The sequence below is a fragment of the Histoplasma capsulatum genome (genome assembly GCF_000150115.1).
Source record: "Histoplasma capsulatum G186AR genomic scaffold supercont2.1, whole genome shotgun sequence".
NCBI classification, from domain to species: domain Eukaryota; kingdom Fungi; phylum Ascomycota; class Eurotiomycetes; order Onygenales; family Ajellomycetaceae; genus Histoplasma; species Histoplasma capsulatum.
The window spans coordinates 2,591,284-2,605,100 of NW_025544801.1; the positions used below are offsets into that span (position 1 = coordinate 2,591,284).

A 13,817-nucleotide genomic window follows, 5' to 3' on the forward strand; every position below is an offset into this window, starting at 1 on the left:
CAAATTTCCGGGTGGTTTTTTCTTTTTTTTCTTTTGGCTGGGAAGTTTTTCAAACATGGGAAATCTGGTGAATACCTTATGATTGATTATTTTTTTTCTTTTGTAAAACACAGTTGTTTCCTAACAGTTAATGGGGATTGCTAGAATGATATACCTACGATAATGATATGAAGATACCTGCTCTGATTTTTATTAATTCAAATACACCAACGCGTTCAAAATTACAATATATATGAACTTGGACAATGGAGTATATAACAATAATATCCCGAATCCCGAATCGCGCTCAATGACTGCGCGCAATGGCTGGTACGAAAAGACAAGCAATCTCTGCGGATATTCAAGGAACAACAGAACGAGAGGGCTCAGCCTTCGCTTTCCAGCTCAAACCATATTAGCAACGAAACCACTCCTCCTGGGTATTATATAGAAAATTACCTAGAACAGTGGAGCATGATGCCCTGTAATGATGATCCTGTGAGCAATATAGTTCACACAAGGCTCACCCTTCGGAAGTATAAGTATATAGGTACAAGAAGGAAAACCAGAATGAAGAACAGAAGCAAAATAGAAGCCGTGGATCAACAATGCACCAGACCCTCCAAAGCGTGAAAACCACGTAAAAGTATCCCAATGTAACGAGTAATGAGCCCAACCCATCACGGTCGGCAGTCATGTATACAAAAAGCAAGCAGAGAAAAGATATGAGAAGCAAAAACAAAGGCGCAGGGCGCAAAAAAGCAAACGGCCAAAGGGAATAAATAAGCAAAACCATTCAAAGGTGGCGGAGAACAAAATACGAAACCAGTCCCTAACGCCTACTCACCGACTCACCCACTCCAATGGTAAATGCATAACCTACCTCCCCGGATCAGAAGAATTAATGGAACATGAAGCGAAAGTAGAACTGATGAGAGCAGCAAATACATGTCTCACGCAGCCATCGAAAGGCAATCATCGAGAAGGCTTCCTAGTTGTGCTCGATCCTTGGAAGTTGCGCCATCCCACTCCCAACCAGATTCATCGATATCCATATCGTCAGAGTACCCATCGATGCCATTTAGATTGTTAGTATCATTTATACTCTCCAGGTAGTCTTGTCGTTCAGCTTCAAGCTCTTCCTCAACATATCCGCCTAATATCTCATCGACAACCAGGGGCATATGTCCCAGCAGACCGCCGCCAAGTTCCAGAGCCAATCTCAAGTCCGGGACACCCAGCGCCTGTCTTGTGCTCGCTTCCTTAGCTTCAACAGGTAAGAAGCCGCTGGTGGTATTCTTCACTAGCTCTCCACGGGTGAATGCCATTTCTTCCCGTTCAAGTTGCCGCCGGTATTTCCGCGTCATGGTACCATTGATGGTCCCTGATGGCCCATTTAGTCTTGTTCTTGCGAACACGATGGACAGGAACTCCTTAACGAAATTTTCGGTTGCGATGGACATAAACACCGCGCATGGAAATGAAGCCGCATTAACCACCGATTCCTCGTAGCATATCGGGACCATGCGCGCATATATCGAATCTGCATCTGGAAATTCTCCGATTTCAGAAGCGAGGGGTTGCGCGTAACGTTTCCGAATTTCGAGTTCCCAATCTAAAAGCATGAAGTTAACTTCTATTCACATCTCGCCACCATTCATGTACTGTTATCCACCTACTTGTCTTGTTCAGGCCTCCAGCACTGGCGGGCACTTGATCTGGGAGACGGATCTGTTTGGCTTGATGATACTCTTCCAGTGGATTGGGTAGAGAATGCGGGTCCGGCTATTAAGAGGGAAACATATATACCGGTTAGATCACCACCGTCTCTTCATACCCACCTGTATAGACATAGACAAACATACCTCAGGAAGCGCTTTTAACCGCCGTCTATCCTTTGGCGGTAATTGTTTAATCTCCGTTTTAAGTCTCTGTTCCGCAGCATCGCCTGATACAGGTTTCGATACTACTGTCGGTTTATCGTTCGCCGAAACCCAGCTTGCAACGCCATGGTCTGGAAGGTCTCTCGTAAGGTTTCCGATGATTGCGCATACGAAATTGTTATGCAGATGTTCGATTTTGGGGTCGGAAGAGAGGAAATGATCGACTCGCGATGAGAATTCATTCTGGTTTAAATGGCCTTTTGCACCCCGGACATAAGGGAAAAAATAGACGGAAGTGCAGCGTTAGAATAATATGTCCTCTTCTAGTTGGTTAACGAAAAGGAAGCGTAGTTATAATAAACGCACCTAGAAGAAGGAGAGCGATGGCCTCCTTGTACTCCGTCCATTGGATGCCGATGGCCGCCTTTAACTCCGTGTATATCGGCTCAAGGTCAAGTCGCGGAACAGAAATGAGAGCTTTGGATGGTTTCTGGGTGGTTACCGGAGGGGGGACAACAGGTTGCTTGGTCGCCGGGATGGTAGACGATGAATTTGTCCCAGTCAGAGCTGCGGGATCGATCTGCATCGTGTTTCAGGGCCAAAATGGACCACCAGCGCGAGGGGCTGCGCGAAGCCAGAGGAGGACGCGGATTAGGCCCTCATGCAAAAGGAATGGACGGATATATACCAGAGATGATGGGAAAGGGGAAGAGAGGTCATTGAGAGACGGGATATCGGGGAGGATGCTGGATATCTGATGGAAGAGTTGTTGGTTGTGCCTTGTATGGCATGGAGTGAAGTTCGGATGGGGGCGGTGGTGATTAGAGAGTGCGTGGGTTTAAGTTTGGACCAGGATAGACTTTCGAACTGTTGTGTACACATGATATTCGGAGATTTTGAATATCTCTGTTCGCTTGAATATAAACATAAACATATTATTACAAGAGATGGAATTATTTTTCATGGATTAAATAAAACGCGCCCTGTCTCCATCCTAATGGAGCTTCAGTACATCCTCATCTAGTATCCCAAATAGTTTGCTTAATTCACTAATAATCGCCATTATTTCATCTCCCAACTGTCCGGTAACTAGAACTGCACAAAATTCGTACAATCGTCAGTATGTTGCCGATATATCGTAAGAATTTCTTGTAGGGGAAAGATGAGCTGGCAAACATACCATATGCATAGAGTAAGGCGTAGTCTTCATCTGTTGTCAACCGAGATACCGTGGTATCTTGGCGGAAACGGTGCAATCGCGCGAGGAGCCTGTCTCGCGAATGCTCTATTTCCGGCAGAGAATCATTCAGAGGGTACTCGAGTTTCATGGAGGATGCGACCACTGCGCAGGGCATTAGTTCCAAGTTGCAAGCGAAACGAACGAAAAGTGAGAAAGGACAACATACCAGACAACAAATGGCTTATTCGTGCAGAGAGTTGCATTCTCTGCGGTAGGGTATATGCTAACAACGCCATCTCGCCTTCTGAAGCAGTTAGATTCTTCATGATCTCGAGATTCATAGCCTGGACAGCATCTAACATCCGTCGTGTTCGGCTAAGCAGCGTTACATACGTAGCATCGGGAAACGGGCCGCGCAATTCAAACTCTGACCGTGCCGAAGTATGAAGCGTCTCCAAATGGACCAGGAATCTCTGGAGCTCTAATTTTTCCCTAGGGGTGAAATATGCAATGGCAGGCTTTCCATCCGTCATCGTCGACAGGGGTTCTCGTTTCCATATCACGCTCATCCGGAGCCACAGCAAACTTAGACCATCTTTCAGCTTTCTCCGCCCACTGATAGGCCAGATCACCCGAGTGATTAGGATTCCCCAAATAATGCCAGTTAAGACAGCAACGACACGGTGGACAGCAATGTCAAGTACTATCGGTGTATCCCCGCCTTCATCTTTGCCATCATCAATATCATTTCTTGAGAGAGAATAAGCATATAGAACAGTGAGGTTGTAAGTGAGCATGATAAAACGCCCCATGGGACCCTGGCTTTTAACCAAAATAAGGAAGGCGGTGCAGAATGCCATCACCCAGCCGATGAATGCAAGGGCAAAAACGTTTCCGGAAGTGATTTTCCAAGCAAAAAAAGCGCATATCGCTCCAAAACTTGTTCCCAAGAACCTAGCATATCCAGTTGTATTGGACGCACCAATTGTCATAGAGCAAACAAGCATATAGGATAGCAGGCCCCACTCCCCCCGCCAATAAGAATAGAAAGGTCTCGTCGATGGTATGAAGGAAGGGAGAGCGTACAGAGCGGCTCCGGCACCGACTTTGATTGAGAATTTTGTTTCGTCTCGTCGGAAGATACGGAGTGCTTTCCAAATTTTGTACCTAAACTTGTCTCTCGCTGATGGATGATCTGGCGGTTGCAACGAGGTATCTTTACCTTGCATAGAGGAATTTTCGGGCGAAACACTCGTTTCCCCGCGCTCAGTCTCTGACCCTATTTGCACCGTTACCATTTTATGCAAAAACGCACGGACTTGGAGAATTACTTACTTGAAACTGCAGTCCATTTATTGATATGGTCAGGAGGGGTGGGGCGCCAAAATCTGAGCCAACCCCAGGACCTGCCATTCGGCCGCTCATCTGTTTCCAATTTAAGTTCATCAAGAACTTCTAGGATTTCTTTGAGTTGCTCAGCAAACGCTTGGAGAGAAAAACTGAAATGGCCACAACTTGCTGCAACTTCTTCGTAGTCAGCTTCCGTCTCAACTGACTTGGTCTTGACGAAATCCTTCTGCGGGTATACCATATTCAGTGCATCATTTCGTGCACTTTGATATAAATTAAGAGCTCGGTCCAGGCTGGTACGAAATTTGCAATTAATGGCGACTTCATATTCTGGGCCTGTGCTGTACGGAATGTCTCCAAGGATTTCTGTCACCGTGTATGCGAGTGCACGCTTCCCCAAACAAACAAAGAAAGAAAGAAAGAAAAGTTAGTATGTCGGTGAGAAATTGGAGAGTTATATTCCAAGAAATTGACCAAGCAGTAAATACCATTGAAGGGCCAAGGTGGGCAATGAACTTCTCGAATATATCTGCGGGAGACTGTGGAACGAAGTCATTTCCTTGGCTGGAAATTAAGAGGGTCTGATCCAAGCCTGTTGTTGGCCTGTCGCAATGTGCCATATCCAGAATCGGGTTTGGCTTAGTCGGTTCCTCTAGAGGGTGTGCAGTTGGCGAGAAAATTGAGGGGTATAATCCGGAGCCAATATAGGAAGAGGAGATTCCTTCTTGGGCGGGAGAAACGTGCGAAGGTTGGTACGATTGTTTTAAAAGGTCAAATTGAAGAGAAGCAGCGCTCTGAAGTCCTCCGATATTTTGGGTGATGTCCTGAATACACCGAACAAGCTTTTTTTCGAGGCGATATTCTCTTTCCGTCCCGGCAAAGTAGTGTTCGAATTTAGCCTCTTGAAGCCACTTATCCACCGCAACATAGGCCTTTTTGTTCCGGTTTGAAGCATTTTTGAAGGAGTTCTGGCCAAGGTATTCTGCAGAGCCTTGCAGGAAGCTTTCAGTAATGATTGCTAGCATAGTTCCCAGTGAACTAGTAATCTCAACCAAATCTTTGCGAAGTTGCGTTCTTGCAGACACGGGAAAGAGTAGAAAACAGACGGTCATAGTCGCGATTGCTCCCATCACAATCATTTTTAAAACCTGGAATATTTTAACAAGAGACAAGTCACCCTGTTGAACAGCTCCCTCCTTTGTCAGAACTGTAATAATAGCCAGGGACGCAAGAGAGCAGGCCACATTCGCCAACGGGTCAGCACGCCGAAGCTTGACCCATCCAACGAAGCCCAGGCCGCCTCCACAGAAAACGAGAAGGACGATCGCGTTTCCAAGCGGAAGGAGATCGAGTTTGTCCTCAAAGAACAGTGAAATACCCATGCTAGCCACAGATATGAAGGTTGCATATATAAACGCTAAGAAGGCGTGCATAGTTGCTAATATCATGCTACCCCTCGTCCTCGCTGGATGGAAGTAAACCGTTATCGTAGCCACCATATGCTTTCCATCTTGCCGCCCAAGAAAAGCTGCAAATACTGGCAAAAATGTCCCCAAGGTGCCAATCAAATAAGCAATGCTGCATTTGATCACACCTTTGCCCGCCTCGGAAGTGATAAATAAGTATAGTGAATATGCAAGGCTTGTAAACTTTTCAGAGCATTTGCACCAGAAGGTCCCGGATTTGGTGCTTGAAGTCGCGGCACCGCGACCAAGTAACGGTTCTCTTTCCCCCAAGCCACCATTTTCCCTGTCCCGCGATAAATTGATAAGGCCTCTGCGTCGTTGCCCTGTACTCGGAAAGATGAAGGAGACCTGTCTGAGCTAGAACGCGAGCTCTGTCAGCAAAATACACCAGAGGTTGAGAGCTATTGCGCCGACAATAGCAAAAAGGGGAGATTCATTATATACCTTGGGTCTGACGAAGCGACGAGCCGTGGATGAGGCAGGCGTCATCACGTTTGGGAACTTTCCCACATGGCTCGGTGCGCAGATTCAGTGGTTGGCATTGATGTTGTTGCCCAGTGGTGGTGGTTTGTCACTGGCAAGATATTTAAATAACCAGACCAGTGCTTCAATGCAGATTGGGACAAGGTCCACGCATTCAACTAATTACTGCCACACGACAGCACACTAATTGCAAGCCCCCAGAAATTTACATAAAATTATAGGTAAGAAACCTTATTCAAATAACTGATAAACATTATTTTGCACGTATAAACGGATAGCTGTAGTATTAGGCGGGTCATCATTCCACACCTGTAAGAATCAAATAACATTAATCCATTCATTCATTCAAGGCTAGGAGCTAAGCTGGCAACCACCTCGAGGTCATAGGAAATTCGAAACGAACTGATTTCATGGTGATTAATGGCGCATCAACTCGTGGTTTATCTACTTAAGATCTTCGAGCTGCCATATCTTAATCGCAGCATCAGACCCCACGGATGCGATCTTAGTGCGGTCAGTGATCCAGACCACTCCGTTGACCCCTTCCTTGTGAGCGTTGGGTGCCTGCAGCCAGTCCCCAGGACAAGCCAAACTCCAGATAAAAATGCTTGTATCGAGACTCCCACTGGCCAGATGGGTGCCCTCGGAATTCCATGCGAGAGAGTTGATTCGTGCGGTATGCGCAGTCCACCGGTCTGTAACAATGCTGCCATCTGCTGACTTGTAAACTAGTACGCGCCCGCGCGAATCGCCCACGGCTAACAAGGAACCATCTGGCGAGAAGGTAAGTGCTGTGATCGGGTTTCTTGAAGCCTTTATTTCTACTGAGGGAACGAGATCGTTATTGTTAATAGAGCAGATTCGGACGGACGAGTCATCGCAGCCGATTGCAGCAGTGGTACCATGCGCAGCAATGACGTTGAGAGAAGTAGGCTCGCAAGGGAAATTGCTTATTTTAGCACCGTCTTTGAAAATCTCAACACCATCCGAGTTTGCGACGAGAACTATGTTATTCGCGGCGGCGGCGGCGTTTTTCGGCTGGCCGGCAAGCTTAGTTGCGCTTCCAGTATATGTGTTTGTAGTTACGTCGACAGAACGAATCGTGTCGTCCCAACCGACGCTGTAAATGCGACCATTTCCTTCACTTGTAGCTGCTAGACCATTGACATAGTTAGGATGACCCTCGCCGTCAACACGTTCTTCACACCCCTGAGTTATATCGCAGCTGTATAGCCTGCCGTCGACACTCCCAGTCCAAAGGGTTTCTTTATTGCCAATATCAAACCGAGCCATGGAGGTAATGCTTTTCTGATGACCTTGGATGACGCGAGTTGGCCTCTCGCTGCCTTCAGTTAGATAGTTAAGGTTACCAGAGAGAGCCAGACTGATAATCAGGCCATCACTTCTTCCAGCCGGCCAAACAACTCCAACCTGCTGATCCGGTATGCTCACGGACCCTTCTTCGCCCATCTTCCAATTCTGCACGACTTTCCCATGCTCCACATCCCAAATCTTTACCGTCCGGTCTGCGCTAGCTGTGACAAATTTGCGCGAGTCCTGCGACCAGGAGACACCCAGTATACTACCTGTATGCTCCCCCGAACCTATTTGAGCCTTGGTCTCTCCAGTTTTCCCATCGTAGAGCCAAATCCGTCGATCACCCCCGACACTGACGAGGTTTGCGCCATCCGGGCTGAAAGCGAGTCCGTAGATATAATTGACATGATTCGATCCAGTGCTCGTGTTGAATTTGAAAGGTGGACCATTGTAAAAAATTAGGGACTTGTCATCTCCTGCGGTGGCAGCGCGAATGGGCCGTTGCTGCCGGATGGACACGCAATTGACTCGCTGGCTGTGGCCAGTAACCTCACCAACAGAATTGCCGCTATCTGCAGTAAAACAATGGCCAAATCTCTGTTTCCCTTCGCCCACTGCTATGATCCGCTGCGAGTCTCCGTCCCATGCAAGGTCGTTGATGCGGCCGCTGACAATGAAGTATTCGCCCTTTGTAGCACCTTCCCCGACGCAGTCCCAGACCCTGACAGTGCCACTCTCATCGCCGCTGGCGACATAATAGCCAGAAGGTGAGAATCGCGCAACTGTCGTTTCCGCTTTGTGGTCTGTGTATTGTCTTGAGATTGAGGGGTTGTCAATAGAGCGGATGAAGATAGATTTGTTAGACTAGGTTTCCCAGCGAGTTATCTCAAGTCAGTTTTCAAAATAGGATCTCAAGAAGTAGATAGTAAAAGCATATCTCATCTGTTTCCTAACGTACTGCATAGGCTAACCGTTCGCCTTTGGAATCGCATGAGAGCTGTGTTGGCTGACCTCGAGTGGTAGAGGGGCTCGGAGCCAGGATGATATCTAGATTAAACATGATCAGCGCCGATGCTTACCACCAAGTCCAAACGACTGAGCTTTACCGTTTTTAATGGCCATTCCGCGGGTATTAATTCGCAGCAGTAGTCAAGTTCACGGACATCTCATCTAGGTCACAAAGGTTGTTGATGAATCGCGAACGCCTGGAACTTGCTGACACTAAGGTGGGGTGATAAACTTCCTAGGGTTGCCCTTGTAGCAACCGCAACTTGAGCCAACACTTCAACTTCTCCCAACAGAGTAAGGAGTCGAGTGCGAATAAGAAAACGGGGAAATAATGAATGGTAGTAAATTTTATATCTACAAACGCTATGGTACAGAACATAATCCTTCATCTCCTCCAAAAGCAGGGGAGGATAAAGCCAAATTTCCCAACGCCCATTTCGCAGTCTATGTCAAGAACATCACGGTCTCAGCCCTCGTTGCATTTTCGATCTAGCCTCAGCAGCAAGGATTTCGGGGTGTCTGTGAACGCTCGGCATCAGGCCCAAGCTTACAGCTCTTCGAATGGCTTTAGAGATTTTTCGCTGGTTCACTGGTCGCAGTCCAGTTTCGGAGGAGTGTCTAATACGACCCATTTCGGTCACGTACTCGGACATGATAGCAAAATTCTAGCCATTCGACCAGGCAAGAAATAATTAGAATGCGCCAACTCAAAGCGACAGCGCATAGAGAGTAACAGACAAAGCGGAATTTGTGATATCATGTTCGGATGATGCAGAATCTACATACCTTGTACAGGTGGAGAGGGTTCAGAGACAGGGCATCAAACGCATCAGTCGGCGGGCTTTTCTTCTGTTTCCACTTCATCATTTCCGCCGGACTCAGATCGTGCGGAGAATATATATCGCCACTCTCCCAGTGTCGTTTCTGCTGTCTTTCGAAAGCCCGGGCTCGCTGTTCCTGTTGAGCTTGCTTCTCGAATCGCTCCCGCATGGCCAGTTTCATCATCGATTCGCGTTGGCTTCTCTCTGCAGACATTCCGTATATTAGATGGCGTTTATGTCGCTATATCTCTATGCAGAGACACCCCAATTGAATTTCACATACCAGCAAATCGGCTGTATAACGAATTGGTAGAACTGGTAGAATTGCATCGTCGCTGGCCAGCCTGTAGCAGGGTCCGGTTGCTCGGAGTATGGCGGACAAAGGAACATATTGAACTCGTCTTAAAAGCCATTGTATGTCCCCAAATACGTCCTGGACTAGGATCGGGAAAACAGGAGTCCAGGTGTGGAAAATCTCTGTCGTTAAATACGAGTATTCAAGAAGAGTGCCAGTGGAGAAAGAAAATATGAAGATGATATTTCGATGGTTCGATGCCAAGCCTCGCGGGAGCTTGAAAGCGGCGTCTATTTATTGTTCTTGAGCAGCAGAGCGACAAAAATTCCAATGACATTGAGACTCAGACCACTGCACATTAAATACCGATTTAAACCGTTGAATATCAATGATTGCTCCGATAGCAATGTGTGACTAGCTATCGACTTCTGTGCTTCGGAAAATATTTTCCATTCATATTACTTCGCCAGCGGGGAATTGTCTGCTTTGGACGTGATTGGGGGCATGGATTAAAGAAAATGCACATTTTGTGAGCTCATATTCAAATAAAAACTCCTGAGTTGAACTGACATTGTATGTACCCATATAGGCGGCTACAGCGGTGAAAATCATGCGATCCTATCTCTCTCAAAGAGCCTTTCGCGTGATCCTAGGAAGCAAACAATTCTCCCACCTGCGATGCGGCCTGCGGCTGGCTGTATCAACTCCATTGCGTACCGCCCAATGCGACTACGTATATAAAATACAGCGGAGATATCTGTTTGGATTCCCTACAGTTAGCCCGGCAGATATCCAACCCGAGACCAAAAAGAGCGAATATGTGGATTATGGGGCTCAAGCAATGAAGCAGTTGGTGGAAGCCTTGGAAGAAAAATCTCCATCGACACCAGACGCAATCGCGAAGGCATTCTCGTCTTTCATTCAGCATCGACTTGAGAGCCCTACGGATTTAACAGCTGCACAAGCAAAATTCTTACTGTGGGCATGGGAATATTTGGACAGTGTCGTCAAGGAAAATCAGTCGGCGAGCTTGGAACAGAGTATTGCGCAACCCGAAGATATCCTAAATGCCCTATCGCAATCGCAGTGGGAACCCTACGCCAATAGCGACGTGTGCTCCCTTTCGAAATCTGTTTTCCGAAAGATCTGTCACAACCTTGATGCGGAATCCGGCGCTGAACCATTTCCCAGTCGGGAGGTCTTATATCCATATTTACATATCCTAGCGGCCACTGGTGGACTCCACGAAGCCCTCCAAGTGATAGACAATTACCGGTCATCTGTCTTCAGAAATGCGGGGATAAAACCTTGGGTACCTGTGGCAAAGGGTGTTATGAAAGAGGGACTAGGCGCTTTGAATATAATCTTTGAGCACATGAAAAAACATGAAATTCAACTCGACCAAAATACCCATGAAATATTGACGGTGGCAGCTGCGAAGGAGGGTAGGGCATCAACAGCAAGATTTATGTACGAATACAAGATAAACAACCGTTTGCAGCCTACTCTTGCTGCGACAATTGCCGCTGCAAATGCGATGATTTGGCACGGCAAGGCCGGTTGGGCAAGAGATCTACTCACGCTTCCACGCCGGAACCCAACACCAGAAATTAGAGATGCAGTTTTGCTTCTAGCCGTCAGAAAAGGACAAGGAGCAGGTGATGTGGACAAAAAGCTAGTTGATCTGTGTACAATAAACCCTGACTTAGGGTCGACTTTAACTATTGCCACTATCAACAAACTTTTGGAATTCAAGGTCATCAAGCACGAATATGATGGCATTGACGATATTGTCTCACTTGCCAAAGCGTGGGGCCTAGAGCCAGATGGGTTTACAGGCATGTCGAGGGTGATTGTTCCTTTACACGCTGGTGATATCCCCGGCGCACTATGTCTGTATGAGGAGCTAGGCTTGCGCGAGCTTACAGGGAAGGCTGTTGGTTTGTGGAATATAATTTTGAGAAAACTCTGCGTGGCAGCACAAGCCGATCCTGAAGACGAGACTGTCCTAGCTTTCATCGATCGCCTCCTCGAATCAGATTGCCGCTTTGAAGCTGCTACCTTGGAAGAGCTGTGCCGAATGCTACTCCTTCGCCATGACCTAGAGGGCATATCAGAACTTCTAAAGCCATTGGCTAGTTCTTGCAGCATACCAGGGCTCTCGCAAGTTCTAAACCCATTCGCACAATTTATTGCTGACCCACATGAGTCGGCCGAAACCGCCTGGGAGGTTTATGACCTGCTCGCGCGTGCGGTCCCTTACGCGCCCATGGAATTCTGGACACAGAACATGAAACAATTTTTCAAGCGGGGCCGGCCAGATCTAGCATGCCTTGTGTTTGGACATATGCGTAAAAAAGTGAATCCACAAGATCGTCCTACCGCCCATACGTATGCAGTGTGTTTCCACTGCCTCGCAAAAACCGCTTATTCAGAAGGCATTTTTCTTGTGCACAACATGTTGAAACTGGACGTCGAGGTGGAATGGACAAGGACATTACTGCACAAGCTTATGGCAGCATATACTGCATGCGGAAAGCACGAGCAGGCGATGGAATGCTTCAGGGAGATTTTGCATTCGGACGAAGGCCCCTCTTACTACTCTCTTACGTTATTTTTCCGCGCATGCGCGACATACCGCAAAGGGCTACAGGAAGCGACCGAGATGGTTGAGAAGTTGAAAGCGCTCAATCTCCCTCTGAATAGGAGGACTTACAATAACTATATCCGCGCGCTGAGTGTCCATGGCGAGCTTGAACGTGCTTCAGACGCTATCAGTGTAATGCACGCAGAAACCGGAGAAATCCCTACGGTGCCTACGTACGTTTTCCCATCCCCAAATCCCTCTCCAATTCTCCACACATACTCTTCAGCCTCTCCCTTCCGCTTCTCCAAAGTGACTATTAACTAACCAAACCTCCTCCTTTTCCTTTTCACCACAGTATTGGGCTCCTATATAACAACCTCCCTAATCAGAAATGGCGCGACCAGGCTGAATCATGGGCAAGGATGGCCTTTCCAGATCTCTGGGCCGAACTTGAAAAGCTACCCTCAACCGTAGATGAGGATGGAGTTCGATCTTATGACCTTACCAATTGGGATGGAGAAGGACACTCTAGAGGCTTGGAGAACGATGATTGACGATGATTTTCCCTAGTCAGGAAGAGAGCGCAGCGGAGCTAGAAGATGACAAATGTTGCAAGACCAAGCGAAGGGCCTATGGACTTGTCGGTCGGCAGCTCCGATAAATATATCATTCCAACACGGATTGGTTGGCATGCAATGTGCATACTGCATATTTTGGTGTTTAATTTTGGTGTTTAATGTCAAAGTATTTGAAATCCATCCATTTCACTTGGAAATGGGGCGGGTTTCTTTTTGTCGCCTTGCTTTTGTATATTACCTAGATAGTTCTTTTAATGTACAGTAAAAACGAAGCTCCATTGCATAGCCTCACTGGGGCAAGCAAGCATACAAAATTCTCAACCCCCTGATAGTGGACGGGTTCTCGGCATGCCTTCAGCAGTCGGGTTATCTTGATGATAAATGTTTGCTAAGGGGGGAAGTAGATTTTGCTCTACATGTATACATATATACTATACTTCTTTGGAGCTCGTCAGTCAAGATCATTAAGGTGAGTATATCCAGTGTGCAGCACGGAGAAAGAGAGGGAGAGTCGGAGAGAGAGGGTCGGAGAAGGAGAGGGAGATAAAGAACACTCACTCACCCCGTTCTCAAAGACCTTTTTCCTCCCAACTCAAGGAAGACATTGTACCTCTACCACTAAAACTATCTAGATCTAATTTGTGGTAGAGTTGGCAAGTGCTAATAACGATATTCGGTTTGTAGATATAACTATCTCAGGCTGATGAGGAGATACATTTGAAGAAGAAAATGATGATAATGATGATCAAAGACACAGGCAACACACACAAATCCATTTCCCGTACGAACCTTTGCGCGCTCCGATGTAAATAGAATATACATTCATATGTTAAATGCGAGAAAAAAGAGACAAAGAAAAAGGGAAATGAA

The 13,817-nt window shown here is 47.0% G+C and overlaps 5 protein-coding genes across 5 annotated transcripts; 1 reads left to right on the forward strand and 4 right to left on the reverse strand.

Annotated features, from left to right (window-relative positions):
- Positions 1–223: 223 nt before the first annotated feature.
- Positions 224–2,614, reverse strand: HCBG_00835 (uncharacterized protein; the record flags this gene model as incomplete). Its single annotated transcript, XM_045427885.1, has 4 exons — positions 224–1,594; positions 1,659–1,764; positions 1,845–2,119; positions 2,229–2,614. 4 exons carry the CDS (start codon positions 2,446–2,448, stop codon positions 933–935), a joined length of 1,263 nt encoding a protein of 420 aa, XP_045291860.1.
- Positions 2,615–2,856: 242 nt separating this feature from the next.
- Positions 2,857–6,347, reverse strand: HCBG_00836 (uncharacterized protein; the record flags this gene model as incomplete). The annotated part of the gene is made up of 6 exons (XM_045427886.1): positions 2,857–2,957; positions 3,043–3,204; positions 3,269–4,321; positions 4,378–4,783; positions 4,881–6,215; positions 6,303–6,347. The coding sequence occupies 6 exons, from the start codon at positions 6,345–6,347 to the stop codon at positions 2,857–2,859; spliced, it is 3,102 nt and encodes a 1,033-aa protein (XP_045291861.1).
- A 438-nt stretch (positions 6,348–6,785) lies between these two features.
- On the reverse strand, positions 6,786–8,780 carry HCBG_00837 (stress protein p66; the record flags this gene model as incomplete). The annotated part of the gene is made up of 3 exons (XM_045427887.1): positions 6,786–8,522; positions 8,617–8,705; positions 8,738–8,780. 3 exons carry the CDS (start codon positions 8,778–8,780, stop codon positions 6,786–6,788), a joined length of 1,869 nt encoding a protein of 622 aa, XP_045291862.1.
- Positions 8,781–9,124: 344 nt separating this feature from the next.
- Positions 9,125–9,900, reverse strand: HCBG_00838 (mitochondrial 37S ribosomal protein RSM18; the record flags this gene model as incomplete). The annotated part of the gene is made up of 3 exons (XM_045427888.1): positions 9,125–9,331; positions 9,453–9,691; positions 9,771–9,900. The coding sequence occupies 3 exons, from the start codon at positions 9,898–9,900 to the stop codon at positions 9,125–9,127; spliced, it is 576 nt and encodes a 191-aa protein (XP_045291863.1).
- Positions 9,901–10,113: 213 nt separating this feature from the next.
- On the forward strand, positions 10,114–12,923 carry HCBG_00839 (uncharacterized protein; the record flags this gene model as incomplete). Its single annotated transcript, XM_045427889.1, has 3 exons — positions 10,114–10,311; positions 10,372–12,602; positions 12,725–12,923. 2 exons carry the CDS (start codon positions 10,393–10,395, stop codon positions 12,921–12,923), a joined length of 2,409 nt encoding a protein of 802 aa, XP_045291864.1.
- Between the last annotated feature and the right edge of the window lie 894 nt (positions 12,924–13,817).